The sequence below is a fragment of the Pyxicephalus adspersus genome, chromosome 3, assembly GCF_032062135.1.
Source record: "Pyxicephalus adspersus chromosome 3, UCB_Pads_2.0, whole genome shotgun sequence".
In the NCBI taxonomy this organism is placed as follows: Eukaryota; Metazoa; Chordata; class Amphibia; order Anura; family Pyxicephalidae; genus Pyxicephalus; species Pyxicephalus adspersus.
Window position 1 is genome coordinate 68,815,821 of NC_092860.1, and position 24,512 is coordinate 68,840,332.

The following is a 24,512-nucleotide window of genomic DNA, read 5'->3' on the forward strand; positions in this document are numbered from 1 at the left end:
GAAACCAAAACCTACAGCCTTTTTTATCTGTATAGGAAGTTAAATCAGTATCTTCTCCACAACATTATGTGGGCCAGTAACAAACTGAAATGATTAACTATGCAATATTCACCTCATAATGCTTCTATCATATCAAGGTCTGCTGTTTTGCTCACTTTTAGGTCACATCTCAGATAGAGGCAACTTGTTGTTTCATTTAGCAGTTGCATTTGCCATTTCTTTTGTTTATCGTGTATTTTTTATTTACTTGTCAGTTTTTGTTTTTAATATGGGAATCTTCTTATCTCCTGCCATAGCCCTATCCCATCTTCCCCATCCCATCAGTAGTAACTGACCCTGTCTGATTGATAAGCAGATTATTGTTTAATTGTACCCCCCTCCTCTATGCTAGTTTAAATATTCCTTCAGCTTCTCATATACCTCTCTAGTCCTAGCACAGGAGCCCATCTTGCATTTGAGTGCAGACCATCTCCAAAATACAGGTTTTACCCCAATGAAAAGTCAGACCGCTACCTACCTAAATCCTTTATTCTTACACCAGGCACCAAGGTCAGGCTTTAGCTCCCCAAGCTCCCACTGTTTTTTCTGTGTTGTTCATTGCACAGGAATAATTTTTTTATATTTTAGGTTCTTCCCTAGCCCAGGGGTCGGCAACCTTTACTATCTATCAAAAGAGCTGTTTTGCCCCCTTACACTAAAGAAAAATAGTCTGGAGCCGCAAAACATAACACAGCTTTTAAACTTTTAAGTTTTATTCTTTGTTTAATTTTACCTGTTAAAACAACAGAATTCAACAAACAGAAGTGCAGTGTGCATGTGCAGGCCTACTTTAAAATAAATTAAACATTGAACTATGCAAGCCTTTTTAAATCCTGTACAATTTGACAAATCTTTAAATGCTTTCCAAATTTGGAAAGCATTTAAAGAAATAAAACAATGGTTTTGAATGAATGCAAGAATAGTGTGGAGCTTTACTTAAGTGGGACAGTTTACCTTATTTTAATATCAATTATTTTAATTAAATTCACTATGATGTCATCATGATCAAATTAATACAATTCATATGATAATATATTTATTTATTTATTTAAATGTATGTTTATCATGATTCATTATTCCAAGATCAATGCATACTTTATCAGATGATTAATATATGATTAGTTGATATAGAACTAAAAAATCCATAATGGCAACATTTTTAAAAAAATGATTAAATTCATGAGGATATAATATCAAATTCAGATTTTAAGTAATTCAACTGGAGTGCATGATCAGTTACCTCTATACCTAAAGACATTTAAAAATCAATGAATGCATTATGATGTTGAAAACTTACTTTTAAAACGTTTGTTCCCATCATGAGCTCCTGGCTCTCTGTTAGTTTAGGAGCCGTGCATCTTCGCTCAATGAGCAGCTGCTCCTAAATGCATCTAGTCCCGTGTCCCACATGGCGCTATGATACGTCTTGATGTTTCCCGGCAAGCACCCGTGAACATGTGGGACACGGGACTTGGGACTCGTATCAGCGAGGGACTTTCTTGAGTCCCGCGCTGATGGCTCTGCCCCCCACCAGGGACCTATAACACCTATAACCTATAACAATCCCTCTCCTACATAGTGCATAAGTATTTAATGAGAATGTTTGTAATTTTATTGCAGTTTGTACTTTAAAAAAAAAACAAAAACTTTTTTTTGATATTTTTGTAAATTTAGATACGCAGATATATGTATTATAAACAATGTAGAAGAAACAAATACAAGTTACATTCAAAATATCAGTAAAGAACATAAAGAAAAAGGGGATTATAAGAAGATAGGGCATAGTTCTCCCCAGAGGCTTTTAGCCGGTTGCTCCGCCCGGCTGATTTGAATACCCCGCCCAGCTCTCGGCAGCTCTCATCCTCGGATGCCCGGATCTCAGTGAGGCTGCTCTGTGTGTCATCCGTTCAGAGGATTGCACACAGCTCAGCCTTCATGTGAAGGGGACACAGGCAGCCCCGCCCCCATCTCATAGCACAGAGCTCGGATTACTGTTAAAAAAAAAATGAAATGTATCCAGTGTGTATAAAGTGTGCGTGTCATTCTGCATCCTCACAGCTCTGTATACAAACCTCCATATCTCCTGAACTGTATGTCACAATGACCTGTAATCTTCAGGGTGTACAGGGGACCCTCATAGATACTAGTTACTACAATTGCAGCCCCCCAGGTTCAAAGAATTTCAAGATATGGGGGTCACAAATGGCTTGTGAAGTTTGGGGTTGCTGTTTCAGGGGAAAGTACAACTAGGAGTACTAAATTGAAAGTGGGGACCCCAAGTGCAAATTGGGGACCCCAGAGCCACAAACATAGCAAGGAACATTGGGGAGGGGCCCCTTAATATATACCTACCTGTCACAAATCTATACCTATGAAACTACTGTCTGCTTCTCTTCTTTGTACAAACAATAAGAGGTTACTGGATACCCATGGCATAAACAACTGGGTGCACTAAATTTGCCGTGTTTTGCCACACCCCCTTTTTTACCACCCGGTTACAGCTTCCTACCACCCGGCTGAAAAAAATTTCTGGGGAGAACACTGTAGGGGGAAAGAAGTGACAAGGGGAGAAGAGAGAGGGGTCTGTCCCATATAATTCTATACAAATCCTAATCATATTGTACCACAGTGCCTATTAACAAACAGTCAAAGTGGCAAAGGAATCTGGTCCTGGGACATTAACTATACAGCATGTGGCGTACTTGAACCATTTGAGTATACAGGATTGTTCCTTTGCAGCGATCAAGAATATGAGTGATCTGTTGTCATCCGTTGTTTCAGCTTCTAGCATCTCTCTGTAAAAGACTGTCCTTGAGGAGGCGATCACTGGCTGAAGGATAGGTTGGTGTAAGTGGAGCCTGTCCTGGATAATTGCCTTCCTGGCCTCCAGCAGGCAGACGCTTACCCTGCCCCTTTGGGCTCTCGAGCCCAGTGAAGAATGGAAACCCCCCCCCCCCCAGTAACCAAATAGGCACAGAAGAGGGGTCATCAGGCATTATGTCTTCACCACATGAAAAATACAGCAACATTTGCCTCCAGTAGGTTTTTTTTGTTTTTTTGTGTATGTATGTTCAGAGACTGTGTATCAGGGAACTGGGGCTTTGCCCACATTTTGGACAGCAGGATCAACCACCTTACATTGGGTCTCTCTGGGGCCTAAAGAATTGTATGCCTGATGCATGATTTTGAACTGTGTTTCTCTCCATGTTTTATTAGTCATGCATACCTCACCACCTGGTACCCTATAATAAGTTTGTCTACTATATCTTCATCTATATCCAGGTCTTGTTTGCCAAATATGTAGATTAGTCCTCTGTAAGGGTTTTGAAAAAACTGTAACATGGGGTAGATAGAAGAAATAGAGGAGATCTGCAGGGTAATCAAACTGTCGTAATTGTTACAGGTGAGTACCCCCTCAGGATTTGGTATATGGGCTCTACACCATGTGAAGATCTGACAGTAGAACAGTGGGTGTGTTAGCGCTAGTGGTAAGACATATTCCCTGTGTATTTCGCTCAGGGAGAGCAAGCTGTAGAAGGGGATCTGGTATAGGTCATGCATACTCTGCAGCCCTCTCCTATGCCATTCTTTGTAGGCAGAGCATGTAAAATTCTGCATAAACGGAAATGGGATTACCACAAAGGGGCAGATAGCCTGAAATAGTTGTGCGCAAAGGCATTTTGCATCTGGTTTCCCTTCATGCCACTACCGTGTATAAGGCTTAAGTGCCGGTGTGCAGCCAAGATTCTATGGAGCCATTTGTGTTTGTTCTAAGGAATAGTTGGAGTAATTGGATGTTTCTTTGATTCAGTCTATAACAACATATGTATGCCCTGATATTGGGAAAATTCATACCCCCTTCCTCCTCTGGCAGAGATAGCTTCCCCAGAGAGAGGCATGGCCATTTTCCCTGCCACAAGAATTGGGTAAAGGTGTGGTTATGTTCCCTCACGTGTTTATTTTGTAACAACAAGGGTATGGTTTTTATGGGGTAGAGAATTTTTGGAGAAAGATTTAATTTTGAAAAGGTGGCATCTGCCAATGATAAGGGCACTTTTGACCATTGGATAAGTTACCTTGTAATTTAGTAATTATAGGAGGTAATTAAGATGTTGTAGGGAGGAAGTGTCTTACCTATTTATATGCATAGGTAAGTGATGGTATCAGGTGCTACAGCAAAAGCACTTTTAGTGGAGTCTGGTTCGAAAGCAGAGCAGGTGGGCGGAAAAAGTTAAATTTTTTTTCTGCAGCCAAAACAAACAGCTAAGCATATCTTTAAAGTTTTAAACAATGTTCTCGACCGGGTCAGGGCACGTGTCAACTAGATTGGTACAGGTAAAAGTGATTGTAGCGGTGTGATGCACATACTCTAAAATGGGATCCTGCCTTGTAATGCTGCTATGGCATAGATCGATCTAAATTTAAAGGGTGAGAGAGAAGGGCAGTTCGTTCTTCAAACTCTAAACGAGTTGAGAATAAAGTTGAACCAATGGTTTTTTGTACCATTATCGGATGTACCTATCACTCTGTATGCTGTGTTTATGAGATGTTTGCTGTATAAGCCTGGTTGTCTTTGTATGTGAAAATGTTCAATAAAAATTCAGTTTCAAAAAAAGTTGAACCAATGGGTGAAAAAAGGTTAGGTCTTTAGATAGCATAGCAATGTCAGGTGGTGTAGGTGACATCCATTAACGCATAATCACTCTGTGTGCTGCAAGAAGAAATAGCTGGATCCACTGCTTGTGTGCAGCTTCCTTTAGGGGTAGGGATGTTCTCCAGTAATTGAATAGGAGGAGCAGGGGGTACAGAGAGATTGACGGAAGTCAGATTATTTATATAATCTAGAATCCGTTTCCCAAAAAGTTGAATTGTTGTACATGACCACAGGCAGTGGGCCAATGGCACCCATCGGCATCTGCATTTGGGGCAAATAGCATATTGATTGAAAAGCTCCTAAATCCTTGGAAAATCAGCTTAGGAAAATCAGTTTAGGAATTTGAGGTGAATAATTGGATATCGTCAGTGAACAAAGCTGACCATAGTTCCTGCGTTCCAATTTTGGGTTTTTTTGGGGATGTTTCCAACAGTTGAGCCAGGGGCTCCATTGCTAGTTTGAACAGCAGAGTGGGGGGGAGCGGACACCCTTGCAGCTTTCCTTTTTTCGTTGGGAGCTTGACAGATAACCCAGAGTTGAAAATCTGAGCTGTGGGGTTGGCATACATTTTTTGGGGATAATCCAAGAAATTTCACTTAATACTTAGGTTCTTAATTACCATAGGTTCCCAACCTTTTTTGGTTCAGAGCCCACTTTTTCAAAGAGTGATTTAATAGCCCCCCACATGCAGCTTTCACACTCGCATAGCTATCATACTGTGTTGATGATGAAATCATTACACACTGTGGATAAACTTCACAGCCATTTTTCTTTATAGAATATGGGCAGTGATGAGAGGGGGACATTGGCTGTCTTGTCCCCATCTGATATCACATGCATGATGCTATTAAACCATCAACATATTAAAGAGTGACTTTCTTAGTTATATACTGGAAAAATGTGTGTTTTTTTGTTTTTACACTTTTATTTGGGGAGGGCCTCTCCCCTTAAGTCTTTACTTCAATTTCAGTAAAGACCAAAGGGAAAATCCGCAGCCTCCTGGGATAATTGTGTCACATATCCCAAGAGCCCCTGCACTGCTCCTCCTGTGCATGCATCTTCAGAGGCTTTCCTATAATATAAAAAAAAGTGTTCAATCTCATGCATGCGCAGTGCAAGGCAGCACTGGATGTACAAGTGCGCATCAGAGAAAAGGTGGACGCTGAGCCAGCATGGGCCTGATGAGCTAATTTTGTAAAAGGATCAAATGAAAAACAAATGTTTTCACAAAAGTTCACTTTAATTAAATATAGCCTCGGGAGCACATCTGAAGTACGGCTGAATTCACACTGGCAGTAAGGTTACATTTGTCTATTCCTCATGCCAGGAACCACTGCTGCCTGTTGCCAATCCTAGGTGCCTAGCAATTGCCAGAAGTCATTCAAAAGGGGTAAATGTTTTTTGCTGCTAATATGAACTAAGCCTAATTTGTTACACCACATTCAGTATACTATTACACTACTACAAAGGAATAAACTCCTAAAAATTACAACACTAGGAAGTTGGGTCACAATACACGGCATAGGACAGTTGTGGCAAAATACATAGAATGGAAAAATTGGATGTACTAACGGGGCAGGCATTACAAAGTTGGAACAAATTATAGGGAGAAGGTAGAACACTGAAACAATAGGAGGTTACTGGATACCCATGGCATTAACAACTGGGAGCACTAAATTTGCCATGTTTTGCCACACACCCTTTATTACCACCCGGCTACAGCTTCCCACCACCAGGCTGAAAAAAATTTCTGGGGAGAACACTGCATTTTGAGCTAGTAGCAGGGGATGGGGCAGACTGCATCAGTGCTTGAGCCTCCCAGCTCCTGGCTAGCTCTTGTGTATTGTTGTTTAGCTTGTCTCCCTTTCACTGTGATGAAGGACAATATTCGGGCTCACTGATTTTCCAGAAAAGTACCGGGTCTGATTGATTCATTTTGTTTGTGTACTCCTCTAGGGGAGTAGTCATGTAAGATTAATGTTTGTGGGGAGCGTAATCAGAGACCACTATGGATTGAATATCAACTTGCATCACTCTCTGTGAAAGGGTGTCAGAGCAAAATATGTAATCAATTCTAGATAGCCAATTATGTACTTGTGAGAAGTTGGTATACTGCTGTTCTATAAGGTTGTTCAATCTCCAGATATCAATTAGACCCAAGGGTGGTAGCATTTCCACGAAGATGGTAGGTGGGGAGGCGACAACGGCATCCCACCCAGTGCAGGGATCCATCATATGTCACTTTTCCTCTTCCCTATGCATGATACAATTGAAATCCCCACCTATGGTCTTTTCAGGTATTGGGTCATGTGGAATTCAAGAGGAGGTCTCTTGGAAATATGTTGCTGTAGAGTTGTTGGGACCATAACTGCTATAAATTGTCTGCCAATGGATGGGAGCCAAAAACCTTTCCCACCCATTGATTTTACAACCTGGCCAGATACACCAACAGAAGATGGGTGGCGATGGTGGCGAACCAAATTCCCCCTGGCGGGTGAGCTAAGACTGTTTTCATTCCCTCATTGGTCATCAACAGTGAGCCTAATAATGTAACAAACAACCACTGGCATGGTACCAATGGATTGGCGTAAGACAAATGTGCTTCCTGTCTTCAAAAAGGGAGCAAAGTCATTAACAAGTAACTACAGACCAGTAAGATTAACATTCATCGTTGGAAGGGTTCTAGAGAGTTTGAGTTTGATAAAGAACCACATATAGGAGTTTCTGCTAGAAAACAATATAATAAATGATAGTCAGCATGGATGCAAGAAAGACTGAAGTTGTCAAACTAATATACTCTCTTTATATGAGGATGCAATTAAACAGGTAGACAGTGGAGTGGCAGTTGATATAATGTACTTGGACTTTGCAAAAGCATTTGACAGGGTACCCCACAAACATTTAATATGCAAGTTGGGGGTCAATAGGTTTAGAAAATGTAAATTGTAAATGGATAGAGAACTGGCTTAAGACCGCATCCAGAGAGTAGTTATAAATGATTCATACTCTGAATGGTCTAAGGTTATTAGTGGTGTACCCCAGGGTTCAGTGTTGAGACTTTTACTGTTTAACATCTTCATAAAGAATATAATGTTTGGGATTAAAACCATTTCTGTGTTTGCAGATAACACCAACCTATGTAATGGAATTAAGTCCATACAGGATGTCTATAATCTACAAGCAGACCTGAATGTACTGTTTGATTGGGCAGCCAAGTGGCAAATTACATTTAATATTGAGAAAAAGTTATGGACTTGGGGTCTAACAACATGCATGCTCCATACTGTCTAAAGGGAATACACTTGGGGTAGTCAAAAATAGAAAAGGAATTGGGGGTTCTGGTAGATCATAGACTTATTAATGTCATGCAATGCCAAGGTACAATATCTAAAGCTAGCAAACTAGAAAGTACTTTCTTAATAAAAGAGGAATAGACAGCAGAGATTAAGACATAATCCTGCCCCTGAACAAAGCATTGGTCAGACCTCGCGTGGAATATTCAGTCTACTTTTGGGCACCAGTTAAAAAAAAAAGACATTGTGGCATTGGAGAGAGTGCAGAGGAGGGCAACTAAACTAATAAAAGGAATGGTGGAACTCAGCTATGAGGAGAGATTCGCTGAACTGAACTTATTCTCTTGACTAGAGATGTTTAAGGGGATTATGATCACCCTCTATAAATATATAAATGTTCCATAAAGAGAACTGTCTTCCCAATTATTCACTTTAAGGTCATTACAAAGGACAAGATGGCACTCTTTGCGTCTGGAGAAAAAAAAAATTTAAGCTCTGTAAAAGAAAGGGATTTTTCACTGTAGGGTCTGTGAAAATGTGGAATAGGCTCCCTCAGGAGGTAGTTTCAGCACATATTATCGAATGCTTTATCCTCCCGGCCTGTTCATTCTGTCTGGATCTATATGTCTAAAAGTGGTACATTGTTTTTCATGAAAATTTATTTTACAGTATAATAAAGTTTGAAACACAAAATCATGTCAAAATATAAAATTAAATTAAAAAAAATAAATGTAATAATAAACTTTGACATGGTTTTGTGTTTCAAACTTTATTATACTCCTAGAGTTTGACTCAGGGTTACCGCTTTTAGCTTGTTTTTTTTTACCCCGAGTCACACTCTGGGTTACCACTGGGGAGGTTAAGAAAAACCTGGATGCTTTTCTACAAGCACAGAATATAATTGAGTATTAAAGCTTTAAAGTAAAGATAACAGACTGTTGATCCAGGGAACATTCCATTGTCTCATGGAGTCAGGAAGGAATTTTTTTCTCTGTTGGAGCAAATTGCCCCAGGGTTTTTTTGCTTTCCTTTGGACCAACTATGTTCATTGGGTTTTATATCTGGGATTTTTTTATTTCTATAGTGGTTGAACTTGATGGACCTATGATTTTTTCAACCTAACTATGTAACTACAATAAACCTTTTGAAATACTAGAGGGAGGACGTGCATTAGCTACTCCTGTGTACGAGTCGTCTATGACCAGTAGTCGGCCACAGGCGAGCTTGTGCACAGTGTCAAATGTGAAACATCCACCACTGATAAGAATGGCTACACCTGCTGACTTGCAATCGCCACTCCCAACCATTAAGAGGGACCCTGAGTTCTCTGGAAGAACAGATGATTGTACCTCCTAGAGGGGGGAAGGGCATATTCCTGCATCATGACTGTCACCTGTCTAGGTGTCCAGGAAACTTAAGCACAGTCTGCCTTCTGAATGCGTCCCTGAGACACACTGGTGTCCGTTGCCATGTTTGCAAGGTATGCAATGGTATGCTGCATATCACCTGTGAATTGGGGAAGGCTGTGGGTTTTTTTCCTTTTCACTCTCTTGGGGACTGTGGGTGTGTCCGCTATCAAGGGAGCAGAAGGGTGGTGCCACCTTCGAGGACAGGTCGGGAGGGGAGGGGGCTGAGGCATCTGTTGGAGGTGGGGCGGTGGGCTGAGTGGAGGGTTCTGGGGCAGGTGTCACAGATCCCCACAAGTCTAGGGATCTGTGTCTCCTTCAGGCCCACCTACCTTGCACTCCCCTGCTGCCAGCACCAACTCTCCGCTTACTTCCTTGTCCAGGTCATGTGACCCTTGATCAGCTGCTCCTTTGCCTCAGAAGAGTGTTCCGCAGACACACTCCATCTGTTGCCAGGCATGTGAACAACATCTGAGACTGTCTCTTCACCAGCACTCCCTCTGCTGGTGGATTAGGAGTCTGCAGCTCATATGACTCATATTCATCACATGACATCCCTTTTTTAAGAAAGTGGCTGGCTACAGGAAGTTGCCTGGGCAAGGAGTTCCTTTTGGTTCTGCTCCCAGGTTTCTACTGCTCCAGTTTGTGCCTTCTGTTCCTGACCTATTCGTGTACTGACCCTGGCTTGTTTCATGACCTGATCACTGCCTGCCCTGACCTTTGGTTTGTCTGACCATTCTCTGGCTCTCGCCCTGGCACTACGCTTTGTCCCTGCTAGTTAGCAGTCACCTACCTTACCAGGCACGGGGGCTACAACCTGGCAGCAGCTCGCCACACAACTTCCTTACCTCTAGAGGCTCTCCCCTGGGGGGACCATTTCTGGTCGAAGAGTCATGTCCGGTGGTGCCAGAGTTGCCTGGATCTCTCAGTACTTGTCTGTATATGTGATCCCTGTTTCTGCAGAGGTTGCAGGTCTTGGTCTGAGTGCAGTTCTTGGACTCGTGTCCTGCGACATGACACAACCTGCAAGACAAAACGGAACAGTTTTTACCTGCATTGTTGGTCCCTGTGCATCTTCTAAAGGTTCAGGGCTGGTCCCAGTGTAGGATCTCAGGAGACAGTCCAATGGAGATGCACTGTGGCAAGTGCTGGAGTTCCCCTGTTGGGGAATTTCGTCACAGCTTGCAGGTCAAGGCCCCATTTCCTGGTCCAAAAGCCGTTGGAGCAGAGGTGGTGGAGGTCTCTCTGCTGGCTTGGGGCAGAGCTGGAAACAGTCTTTCCTGCTGCCTTCCATGACACCATTGTTGCTGCTCTCTGGAGTCAACTGCTTTGGGCTTCGGCTTCCTCTGCGTCTTCTCCTTGCAGCCCCTTGGCGTTCCCGTCTTCAGCTCTTTTTGCCTTGAAAGGCAATTCGGCTTCCACCACCAAGATAGTGATGCAAGGGGGAAGGGAGGTGATCGCTTTCTTGTTCCTAGTGAAGACTAAGCCTCTAGCCCTTTAGCAGCAAGTAGGTGAAGCCGAATTTAATTGACAATCCTACAAGGTCGAGCAGGGGGTACCTCATCAAGACTCAGTGGCTGGGATAGATCGAACTGATTATCCACGGTCTCAGGCTAAAAAGCTTTGACACCCCTGAAGGCTAAGAGCAGATACCACACTTGATCTTAGCCCTAAGGTAATTTTCAGTACCAAAAGCAGTAACCCTGAGCCACACTCGGTGTGGAATTGCCATAGAGTTTAAAAAGCTTACCTGGTAAGCGGTGCCTGTGGCGTCCTCCAGCGATGCCCAGGATCTTCTTCCCCTGGCGATGCCAGCCGAGCATCTGTGTAACCTGGTCATGCCCGGCCGGTATCTGCGTCCCCGGCGTGTGAACATTAGGGACTCGAGGTCAGGGGATGCAGATCGGCGTGCAGCTGGGAGGCAGGACCAGGCAGGAAATTTAAAATACTAAGAATTTTTAAATGTCCTGCTTTTACATTTAAAAATTCCTAATAATAATAATAATAATACCGCCAGGGAGGTTAATTGGCTTAGACCCTCGGGTGAGAAAGCCACCACACTTAAAGCAACCCTTCTTTGTAATATTAGTGCATCTGAGCATGTTGTAGTTGCATATTTGCCTCACTACTATAGAAATTCAGAGCAATTACACCAATGTGTTCTTTTTTCCCGGTAACATATCTCCTGCAAAGTTAAGTTACAACAATAGGAACCATGAGCTTTTGGCCGACTTTGAGGAATGGAGACATTGGTTGAAAGAGTTGTTGCATCCAGTGACCGTATGCGACCGTATGCACAGATCATAAATATCTGGAAAACGTGTGGGAGTGGGATAAAATGATCTAGACACCTATAGATTTAGAGACCTGAGTCTAAAAATGTTAAAGCAGATACCTTATTTTACAACTTCTCTTAATCAGGTTCTCTTTTAGATTCCTTTCCAGGATCCTTCCTCCCTATTCACCATTAGGTTAGGGTACTGTCAACAAATCAGCTCTCACCTGATCTATCTGTCCTCTTAGCACCCCACCAGCCAGACCCTCCTCCAAGCAAACCTCAAGGTTGCTTGTACATTCTGCTGTGCCTCTGCTTTTAGGTCCTCTAGCAGCTCCATAAAACTTAAGGCTACAGGACACTCCATGGAGAAGAAAATTTAGACACTACTGGCACAAAGTGTTTGGTGGCCCATTATTCTCACTCACCTCTGGTTTGTGAGAGCATGGAGACCCATGAATTAGTAGCACCTTTTAGCAAAGTATTCCAGTGGCCATTAGAGTTGCCAGCCCATGACTCTTTGTGGGTTGCTCTGGTAAAGACCAGGTGTCACTTAGACTCCACGCCTCAGATAATCTTGTTTAACAGAGGGATCTATCCAGTATACCGTCTCCCCTAGATAAGCTATGCAAGTAGATTTTCAAATTGAATATCTCTGTCAATAGAGGATGTGACCAGATTGAAAATTAAATTTAGTCCTTGTCCAGCCCACCAGTCTTTGTGACCAATGTACCAGCTGATGCTGTGGTTATTTATGTCCTGGAACCTGAACCCAATTTGCCCGTCATTCAAATTTGCTGGGGATAGGAGTAAGTTCTAGTTTTCCACAGCTTGTGCCTACTTTACTTCTGCCTGCAGCTCAGAACTTTCTCAGAAGAAGACACCAACAGGTGAGCACTGTCATTTCTGTCCTCCATGGAGAGCCTCAGGCATGGGCTTTTTAACTCATGGAGACTGGAGATCCAGCCTTGGTGTAACTTCCTTTTTCAAAAAATTAGTTATATGATGGACTGTAATTACTGTAACGGCATTACGTCACCTCCAATAGGGTCGCAGGCCATTTGAGGTGTATGTCTCAGATTTTCACAGCTGGGGCTTCAACACTTGATGGAATGACACAACACAAATGCTCCAGTTTCATATTGCAAGTACAATTAAAAGATAAACTTGCTTGAGTAGGTGTCTCTAACTCTTTGGATAATCTGTTGCTGTTGTTACGCGATGAGTACCTAATCTGTTAATCTGTACTGGGAAGTTTCCATCCACTTTATACAAAATTGTTTAATCTGTTCTTATGGTAATCTTTCTCTTTTCCTGCCGCTACCTCTACTCATGCCTCTCTCTTTGTCCCTGCAGGGCTCTGAAGGAAGCATTGAGGTTTAGGCATTTTTGCACATGCTTCCTTGATACCTCTTTTGCTCAGCAATTATTGCTGCTGCCTCACTCCAGTACACAAGCTTTTTTGTTATGACTTGCAGACAGGTATCTCATCAAGTCTAGACCAGTATTTCAGGAGTCTCACCCACTTTTGACTTTGCCTTTTGGAACTATTGAATGGGACTTTTTTAAAGTACACTTAAAAGTTTCTAAAAAGAACAATATTTTTTGATACATCATTTACAATAAAACATATATATTGCAATTGCTACTAGTGTTACCATACTATCATAAAACACAGTCCATAATAAATAAGTCTTTTGACATTGTGACATTTCTGTTGCGCATAATGATCAATAGAAAGTGTATTCCTCTTCGTGTTTCACATTCAGGAGAAACACTGACATTATACAGGACTCCATGGTCCTTGGTAGAAGATATATTTCCCCCTTGATTTAGGTTAAGGACCTTGTGCTATTTTATTAGTCACTTCCATGTGAAGATAAAGACTGACATCCTCATGAAGTCCTGCAACCAGCTCAAGGGAAATTGTCAGGGGGCCAGCTGTACACTAGCAGGGGAAGCTACTAAGCACGTCTCTGCCCCGAAGTACACTGACAGGATTATGTTGGAGGTGTCTTGCCTGGGGACACCCAAGAGGCCAGTGCCCTAAACAGGAGAAGCCAATGGAGTGCGAATTCTCCAGAGGCGGTCGCTGGCTGGCTGTTGGCGAACAAGGTGCCAACAATGTTCCTTTTGGATTTAGGGAGTATGGTGACCCTTGTGCAGTCTAGTGTGCTTAGGGAGATTTGGGCCACCAGCAAAAATTCTCAAGGTTTTTTGCTTCCATGGTGACACAAGGGCATACACAGTAGTTCCTGTATTCTTTACCACTGCTAGTGTTGCAGTTACACGTGAGGTGGTAAGAAAGCTGGTAAACTTTGTGGTATTTGACTTTCTATTGTTTTGGGAACTGGGAGGGAAAAGTGGGTAATCAAGTAAATAACCCAAAGTTAAGCATTCCCTCCCCATCTCTGGGGCAACAGAAGGGTGAAAATTGATATGTCTAGTGATGATGCCAATGTTGATATTAATGGTGAAGTTATTAATACCTGTGCTGATGAGGTAGTGTGTGTCAAAGAAAGGGAGAAGTCCTTGTCCTGAGGTGATACTAACATATAATGGGGGGGGGGGGGGTCTCCCCTCTAGAAGTTATGCATGGGGTGGATGATGAGGATGATTCCTCCCAGTCGGTACAACCAGGGTTTGATGTCTCAAGAAGAGATTTTGGCACACCCCACTCTGATTCATACAAGGGGACATGTTACTGTTGCTGATTGGGTGCCTCAGGCATAATAATCATCTCTATTGGACCTCTAAGGTTAGGGAGTAGGTTACCAAACAATTTTTGGTTCCCCAATCTTACAGGCTAATGGTGCTATATCTGTCCCACACTGATGCGCCCCCAGGGGGTTATCTGGGGCCAGTGAAAACTGAGGCATGAGTTACAGATCAGTTTTTCTGGCTGAGTCTAAAGTCAGAGATTTATTTATACTGCCATACCTGCCAGTTGAACACAGCAGCTCTGCACTTTAGTAGTCTTTGTTGGATATTGTAAATTAATCTTGGTAGAGTGAGGCTAGCCCCCACAAAACTTGCACTGGAACACATTTCTCAGATGCAGGTAATAATTTTAAGAGTGATGCTATTGGTTAGTGGTAAGGATTTTGGAGGAATCGCATATGGAGTGAATGGTCGAGCCCGATTGTGTTGGTTTCCAATGCCAACAACACTCTGTGGTTCTGCAATGTCTATCGCAAGCTGAATGAGGCATCCAAATTTAATGTCTACTCCATGCCCCGGGTAGATGAACTGATTGAGAGACTAGGCCCCACCTGGTATTTCACCATCCTGGACCTTACAAAAGGGTATTAGCAAATTCCTTTAACCAAGTCTACCGGAGAGAAGACCACCTGCTCTATTCCAGGAAGGGCATTTTCAATACAAAAGAAGGCCTTTTGGGTTACAGACTGCTCCATCCACCTATCAAAGGTCAATGGACAAGTTGTTATCCCAAAAGAAACATGCCACCGTGTTCTTAGATGATATTGCTCTTTTCAGTAGAGACTGGAAGTCCCAAAGCCTATAAGGCATTGTTAGATTCACTGAGGTTTACTGTGAACCCAGAGAAGCCAGGTGGGTGCCACAGTAGCATGTCAGTAGCTTTCGCCCTCTGAGCTCTCTGACACATCTCCTCCCCTTCTATTGGGAATGTCCTTCAGGGACCTTAGACAATACAGTGTCTGCATTCTTTCCAAACTCAAACTGTATTACTGAAAAATCTTTCAAGGTTTAGCTTGAACTATTACTTAGTTGTTTAACCACTGTTTCTGTGTACTGCTGCTCATCTGTGTTGCATGGAGTCAACTAACTTCTGGCACCTGTAGACAAGAATGATTTAATTACATTCCACAATTCTCCTTCCTTTTGTTGGTCTTGAACAGAAACAGCATATTTTTTGGTTACCATACAAGTTTTCTTTTGTATTACAGTCCATAGATTGGGTTTACCACTCCATAACATCAATCTTGTAGGTCTGGAACCAAGACATTGCTTGTTTACTGTTGTGTTTGGAGTTGTTACATAGTTACATAGAAAGTCAGGTTGAAAAAAGACATCCAAAAAGTCCATCAAGTTCAACCACTAGGGAGATAAACATATCCCAGATATAAAACCCTATGGACATAGTTGGTCCCAAGGAAAGCAAAAATAACCCTGGTTCAATTTACTGCAAAAGGGGAATTAAATTCCTTCCTGATTCCATGAGGCAATTTGATGTTCCCTGAATCAACAGCCTGTTATACCCGGTTATATTCTGTACTTCTAGAAATACATCTAGTTTTCTCTTAAAGCAATCTATAGTAGTTGCTGAAACTACCTCCTAAGGGAGCCGTTTGCACATTTTCACCGAACTTACAGTGAAAAATTCCTTTCTTATCCAGAGCTTAAACTTATTTTCCTCCAGACACAAAGAGTGCTTCTTGTCCTTTGTCCTCTTAACGTGAAATAATGGGAAGAAAGTTCTATATATATATATATATATATATATATATATATATGAAAAATGTATATATTTATACACGGTGATCATATTCCTCTTAATACAGTTCAGCTAATCTCTCCATTCCTGTTACTAGTTTAGTTTCCCTTCTGTGCACTCTCTTCAATTCTACAATGTCTTTTTTGTGAACTAGTGCCCAAAACTGGACTGCATTTTGTACAGGGACAGGATTATGTCTCTATCTCTGCAGTCTATTCCTCTTTTATTACAACTTTTAATACTTTTAGTACTTTGCTAGCTTTAGATATTGCAGCTTGACATTGCATGCTAATATTAAGTCTAAAATCACCAGATCCAGATCCCCCAGATCGTTTTCCATTTCTCCCCCAAATGTATTCCCCCTAGACAGTATAAAGCATGCATGTTGTTAACCCCCAGGTGCATAACTTTACATTTCTCAATAATAAATGTAATTTGCCAATAGGCTGCCCAATCAAACAGTACATCTAGGCTGCTTGTAGATAATAGACATCCTGTATGAACTTAATTGCATTACATAGTTTGGTGTCATCTGCAAACAGAAATAGTACGTTGTAATCCCAAACTCTTTATCGTTTATAAAGATGTTACAGTAAAGGTTCCAACACTGAATCCTGGGGTACACCACTAATAACCGTAGACCATTCAGAGTATGAATCATTAATCACTACTCTCTGGATGTGGTCTTTAAGACAGTTCTCTATCCATTTACAGATTACATTTTTTAAACCTTTTGACCCTAACTTGCATATTACCGGTCTGTACGGTACTCTATCAAATGCTTTTGCAAAGTCCAAGTACACTATATCGACTGTCACTCCACTATCTACCTGCTTACTTGCATCCTCATAAAAAGAGAGTAAATTTCTTTCACAACTTCGGCCTTTTTAAATCCATGCTGACTATCATTTGTTATATTGTTTTCTAGCAGAAACTCCTCTATGTGGTTCCTTATCAAACTAGGACCTTTCTAACTATGAAAGTTAAACTTACTGGTCTGCAGTTACTTGGTAATGACTTTGCTCCCTTTTTGAAGATAAGGAACCACATTGACCTTATGTCAATACCATGCCAGTGATTAAAAAGTGTCTAAAAATTGTAAACAATCGCTATTTGCAAATTGGACTTCAACTCGCCATTCAACTTGCCATTTTCCATAGTGTACATCTGCCTTTTTTATCCCAGTTACCAACCCAGAGACATCCTTTGAAGGGCCTACATGCTCAGATCTGATCTTTTTGCTAATATATTTAAAAGACCCTACTTTCTTTGCAATTTGTCTTTCATTTTGAAGTTTTGCACATTTGATCTCCTTTTTAGATCTTTTGTTATGTTCTTTATAGTTTTCAAATGATGAAAGTGATCCTTCATTTTTATATTTTTGGAATGGCCTTTTCTTATTCTTTATGGCTTTTCTAGCATTAGTTGTTAGCCACAGTTTTTAATTTTAGCTTCTTAAACTTCCCATTTAAATTTACATTTCAGTGTTTTTGTCTAGAACAGACTTTAAATATTCCCATTTCTGTTGAGGACAATTTTCTCTTCTAGTCCAAGTCAGAGAGCCACCCTTAAAAATAGAAAATTTGCTCTCCTAAAATTTATTGTTTTTTTCTCTCCTGTTTTTGCTTCCTATTTACAACTTACAATAAATGAAATCACATTATGGTCACTGCTACCCAGTTTCTCTTTTATATGCACATTTGTTATAAGCTCTGCATCAGAGTATCATTTCTAGTTTGGGCTTCTATAAACTGTACTATAAATTTATCTTGTATTAAATTAATACATTTTCCACCCCTTTCGTGTTCTTTTAGTGCCATTATTCCGGTCTATGTCAGGGTAGGTAAAATCTCCCATTACTTAAACATTGCCAGCTTTTGCAGCCTTTTCTATCTGTGCTGGTAGTTGGTTCACTATTCCTTCCTTAGCACTGGGGGTCTATAGCAGACTCAAAACTTAACTGCGTATTATGCATCCCCATATTCAACTCCACCCATAATGTATCAACATCATCACATGCTCCATCAACAATTTCTTCTTTCACATTCACTTTCAGGTCACCTCTCACATACATACAGACATACACCACCCCCATTTTCTTTTGACTTTGTCTTTTGTCAGGATTTTGCAATACAAATTAACTCATAATGCTCTTCATTAGGGCTTCCAACTTCCCTATGTTGTTTGCCAACTTCTAGCATTGGTGAACAGGCTCTTTTGCTGCATTTATCAGCGCTGTTTGTCAAATCATTTTGTTTTTCAGAACAATTAGTACTGCACAATCCAATGTTTGTGTCCACCTCTCCCTGTCCTAGTTTTTGTATCCATCCACCATTCCCCTAAATCTTTCCACTAGCACAGCAGACCCCATACCATATAGGTGCAACCAATCTCTGGCATATAGGTTGTACCCCCATGAAAAGTCAGTCCAGTGCTCGTAGAACCCAAATCCTTCTCTTTTACGCCAGGACAAAAACCATGCGTTTAGCTGTCCTTTACCTTTCCCAATGCCTTTCCTGTGCTGCGCATGGCACAGGCAATATAATTTCTACCAAAAACAGTGATTAAACAGACTAATGATGTTGGATTGCTAATATTCTGAACACACTTGTGTATACAGCTAGTCCTTGAGTTAAGGACATCTGACATACAAATGACTCCTGCTCGTAGGTGTGCAGGACAGAAGATTGATGGGGGGGGGGCAGTTCGCATGACTTGCAGACGAAGTCTTTATATATAAAATATATATATAAAAACTCAACTTAAGAACAAACCTAATATGTTGGCGCTATATAAATCCTGTTTAATAATAATAATAAAAACCTCTATTTGATTTTATACACATGTAGTTTTTAGAAAATGTCCTGGTAACCCATTTTTTTTGCTGTCAGTGGGGTCTTCTGTGACTTGAGACCAATAGTACATAAATATAAACACAATTTAACCACATAAACCATCCATATGAATATGAATGTCCTAAAACCTAACATGCCATTTAAACCCAGGGAGGGAGGGTTGGACTTTAGCCTAATCTTAATGTTACTCAATCAGATCTTATTAAAGAGTTATGACTATGGTAGGGACATTAGATTGTGAGTCCCTTTGAGGGACAGCTAATGACATGACTTTGAGCCTTGTAAAGTGCTGTGTAATATGTTGTGGCTATATAAATACTGTGTAATATTAATGGGGGCCAAGATTCCCTGGGTGCATTTACCTGATGTTTGACTCCAAACTTGCCACCCTCAATTATTACATTGAGGAGATTCTCTGTAAAGGGTTTTTATCCCTTATCTTTGACACCTGCTATTGCAGACTTGTAAAATTGCAAAAAAAGACCATTGACTACAGAGATATCAACCATATCACAGTTAAACAGTACCGCTCACCACGGATCCCAGAACTTATTCAGAGGTAAAAATGGCCAAGGTCTTCACCAAACTGGATTTATACTGTATAATCCAGTAATTATTCAGGAAGGGGATGAGTGGAAGACGGCAATCCACACCTCCTTTGGCCATTTTGAATACATTGTGATGCCTCTTGGAGAATGTTTACAGCTGTCTTGATTTGGCAAGCCCCTCTGGATGGGAAAGGAGAAAGGAGATAAAAATGATTTCTGGGTTTTGACAGCTTCTGCTGGCAGTTTGTCAAAAAAATTCCAGCTGTAGTCTCACCCCTGACCAAGCTCACCAGTCAGCATTTAGCCTTCTCTTGGTGCATAGAAACAAGGCTTTTAAAAAAACAAAAAGCTAGCCACTTCTACCCCTATACTGACACAACCAGACCACGTACTTCGATTTATCCTGGAAGTTGACATCAGTGACCATGAGCTGTTGGCTATGGCTACAGCTTTTAAAGATTAGCATTACCTTTTGGATGGTTTTCACCAATCATAATCATAATCAAGATTTTTTCTTAAGAACTGCAAACCTGATGAGTTTTCCTGTATATTGCCTATAGAATTCATCTCTGTCATCCTGGATACATTTTTTCCTGCAAAAAAAAATTATTTTGGTTCAGCCTGATTTACAAATGCAAATTCAAGGGGCTATGAAGATTGAGCAAAGGTCAAGGTCTGTTTATGAACCAGGACAAGATCTCTAAGTGCCTTTTCTTGAGTACTGTTACAATTTGCCACTGGCGGGTCATTTCATAAAATCCCAGGCATTGGATTTGCTCAAGGCTACATTCTTTTTTCCAGAATAGCCAAAGAACTGCAAATCAGGGGAGGGGAGGGGGAGAGCGACGGAGCGGCACCCTGCTGCGCGCTCTCCCCTTCACTTTCATTACGATCGGCTGTCGTCCATCGTCCGTGGATCCGGCAGGTCGGTCGTCCGGACGATGGACGACACCGACTGTACACACGGCAGATTTTCGCCCGATAATTGGCCGATGCCGATTATCGGGCGATAAAAATCTGACGTGTGTACGTAGCTTTAAAGCAAGGGTCTCCTATCAGCCTTTAAGGCCATCCAGTGTTCAGCTTTCAGGGTCAACCCACTAACTGTTACTGTTTCAGGTGCTGCTCTTTGCAAACAATCAAACAAGACAGTAACTATTCTTCATATTAGCAGAGTATATCTTACAATATATATACAGAGTCCTTTTATTTTTATTTCACTGTAAATCCTTGTAGTTCCTTTTATATCTTGGTAAGGTAAAATTTGTTGATTTCATTGTGCATTCTGCATTACAGTTATTTCTTTATTTATTGTTCATTTTTTTTTTTTTTTTTTTTCAAGGGTTAAGCCTGAAGCTGTTTCAAGAGAACAGCCAAGACCTCGAAAGCCACCTTCAGAAGAGGCCCAGATAGCTGCTGCTTCAGCGGCAATGGCAAGACTTGAGTCTGTGCAGGGAAAAGGCAAGTCCCTGTGCAAGGATGCTGTTCAGACCCATGGTACGCACATTACACTGAAGTACATCATGATATCAAGAATAACAAATATGCTTTTAAAAACTGATACTAATTACATTATAATCAAGCTTGGATGTAGGAGGAACAGAGGATAGCTAATAGAAGGGCAATTCCACCCCAACAACAGCAGTTAAAATTCAAAGAGATGATGAGATGATTTTTTACTTTATAAAGAGTAACATGTCTGTAATCAACAAACAACAAAATAACTTCCAACAGTATCACTGCTACCTTCTGAGGAGGAAACAGTATTCGATTTCTTTGTCCAACTAATCTAAACCATACAAAACTTGGTAAACTGAATAATTATTTAGAGCTTTCCAAGCTGCCAGAGTGGACAGGGATATAAATGTAACACAATCAGTTTCTGAGCATAATAAAGAAGCAGAATTAAGAGAGTTCTTATTACAACAGTCTATTCAAATGGCTTAACTAGACCTAACAAGAAAAAGGATACCTGAGGGGAAAGGCAAATATAAGGGTTTGGTGAGAAATAAAATCCACTACCGCCAGACAAAAAGGGAAAAGGCATGTCAAAGTTTTAGATATCTAAATAAATACCCATGAGAAACTTTTCCTTCAATGGTGGAAACATGACCAATACACCCTCCTTCCCAATGTCTAACAGCATTTTATTACCTTTCCCAGCCCAAACAACTGGGTCCAAAATACTAGCAAAATAACGTAAACATGGATTTCTCCACAATAGAGTGTAGGTTGGTAGCTGTCTGGTGTAGTGAAGAATCACTTGCACCACGCTCTGACTGTGGAGCACATAGAAGTAGTCATAGGCTATGGCTCCCTTGGACCCATAGAGAGGAAGACGTCTCAAAGCTTTAGGGGACCCTAACTCAGTATTTTTATCAGCTACACCTCATTTGACTGAGGTTCTACCTTCATTTTGATAAGAATAATCTTATCTATGAGTGAAAAGGGTAGATTTTTCTAAACCCTAAGCCTACATTCAAGGAAGAAAGTCTACTATAGATCTAGACAACTGAAGACCTAAATAATTCATTATGGTGACCTATTGCAATGGCACATGAGGATACGGAGGTACTATGAGCCTTTTGTGGCAGTATTTCAGATTTAGACCAATTAACCAAAAGGCACAAATAAAAAGGAAATGTATTCAAAGCACCCAAGGTCTCAAACAGAAAAGTTGTTATAACACAAATAACAAAATATCAACAGCATATAGAGTGATTTACTTTATCAACTGGATGTCCCTGGATGTAGGAACAGTTTTTGATAGCAGCAACTATAGGTTCTACCATACAAGCAAACAAGGTTGGGAGAAAAAACATAAGCAAAGCAGGGCCTATGGCACTGTCTCTCACACACATTATCAACATTTGAATGCAAACTACCCGAAAAAACACCCTCAAAAGAAGCTACAATTAAATGGCTGACAGGACAGAAAGCTGATAGCTGAAAGAGGAGGGCCAGGACAGCACAAAGTTAAACGAGTGGGCAGGAAGTTCCTTGTGACCAAATGGGAAAAAATAGGGTGGTCTCCCAATACATCTTCCTACATAGGAGTCACAATGTGCAGGGAATGTGAACTAATCGCTTTCAGCACACGACTATCTACAAGAGGACTAACTACAAGTAGGCTAAGGTGGGGTTTGAGTTTAGTTTAAAGGCATGTATATGTATTCTTGTGTTTATTAGTTACATATGCACATTTTCAAGTTGCAAAAGGTGTGTTTTTAAATATATACTTTTTTATATCTAAACTTCTGAGTAAGCAACCTAAAGTATGATGTTGTGAAATTGGAGGCCAGTCTCTGACTTCCCCTTCTATGCTCAGGTTTGCATAAATTTTATTTTTCTCTATCCAGTTTTGATGTCCATATGGAAAGTTAATTTTACTCTAAACAGCTGTTAGTAGATTCTGTTTAGATATTGTAAGTTACGCACGTTCTTTCAATCAGCCAAGTACATGTTTTCCTAGTTCAAATATACTTATGTTCTTATTGCCACAGCCCTACAACCCTGCAAGTACACAGGTCACATCTGTTGATCAGAAACCTCTCCATGACTGGAGAAGATAGACAAATATGGAAGAATCTTGATGATCCAGCATACCCGGAATGGATCTAATCCAGGACAGAAACATTTTCCAACTAATAGCAAATGATTTTAGAGAAATCTATTCCAGGTTTGCTGAATCACCCAGGTTCTTCCATGGAAGTCTATCTTTTCCAGTCTTGGGGAGCTTTAATAAATCAGGACCATTGTGTCTGAAACAGCAGTGCAGTGTTTTTAGCTAATAAAGATAATATATTAATATAGACTTTGATCAAGGCAAGCAAAATCAAAACTTCCATTGAATAACCAGAATCCAATCAGTTGTATGATGATATATGGGATATAAGATTCATCAGCTCATGATTGGTAATCCAGTGCCACATTGTACCCCAGCATCATATTGCTAGAAAGGTGAGATGCACTAACCCAGCCAAATTATATACATAGTCTACATTGAGAAAGGTATATAGGCAAAGAGTGAGGCAACAGCAAGTGATCTATTCTTTTGCTGTTGTCATAAAAGTAAAAAAGGAAATACAAGAAAAAAAATTGTAGAAATACATGCCAAAGCATATTACATGCATTGAAAACAAGGCTGAAGTATCATAGAGCCAACAATAAACATTAGGAAGGGTTATCACGAGGATTCACTCGGGCCTTAAGCAAGCATTAAAAGAAATCTACAATACAGTTATGAGCTAACAATAGGTTAGCTACATTTTATACTTTGCAAAAACCTTATAAAAATCCCAAACAATCGTCTAGGCACTCCATTGTTTGAGGAGTGCGCTGCCTCACTTATAATGCAAGTGCAATGGTGGATATGTATCTTAAGCTGCATGTATTGGAATTGCCTCCATATTTATGTGATACCTTTGATGGTATGACAGTACCCCCAGGTACTTTATTTGTTTCCACTGATGTGAAAGTGCTTTATTGCAGTATACCTCACTGCAAACGAGCAGAGGTTGTTCAAACTCTCTCCCGAGTCCCGCCCCAATGGCTCTGCCCCCCACCAGGAACACCCCCGAAGGAAAATCTCTCTCCTCGGCAATGCATACGGAGGAGAAGGAATGTTCCCTATTTACCCCAGCTGTCAGAAGTGTTGACGCCAGCAGCAGTAAATAGGGATGGGAGCTACAACATGGAGGCTCAAGAGCCGCATGCGGCTACAGAGCTCGGTGCCTCCGACTCCGGTAGTTTGTTCCAGCTCCTCCACGGGTTGCCGGCCGGGATTAGGCCGGAACAATTTACCAGCTACCCTGTTTCCCCGATTATAAGGCACTGTCTTATATTTTTGGAAATGCCAAAATATGCCCTAGGTCTTATGTTCAGGGGATGTCTTATTTTTCCATGAAGAAGACTACAGTACACATTTATTGTTGAAAGTCACTCATGATCACTCATGTTCCATTG

General features: G+C 41.0%; 1 protein-coding gene across 2 annotated transcripts in view; it reads left to right on the forward strand.

Annotated features, from left to right (window-relative positions):
* The window catches only part of UBXN6 (UBX domain protein 6), a 132,483-nt gene that overhangs the window by 13,042 nt on the left and 94,929 nt on the right, over positions 1-24,512 (forward strand). The window contains exon 3 of one of the 2 annotated variants that reach the window (XM_072405065.1): positions 20,890-21,044. In XM_072405065.1, coding sequence (XP_072261166.1) covers positions 20,890-21,044 — 155 coding nt within the window. The remainder of the gene's footprint in view (positions 1-20,889; positions 21,045-24,512) is intronic. The other variant, XM_072405066.1, reaches the window with a different exon arrangement.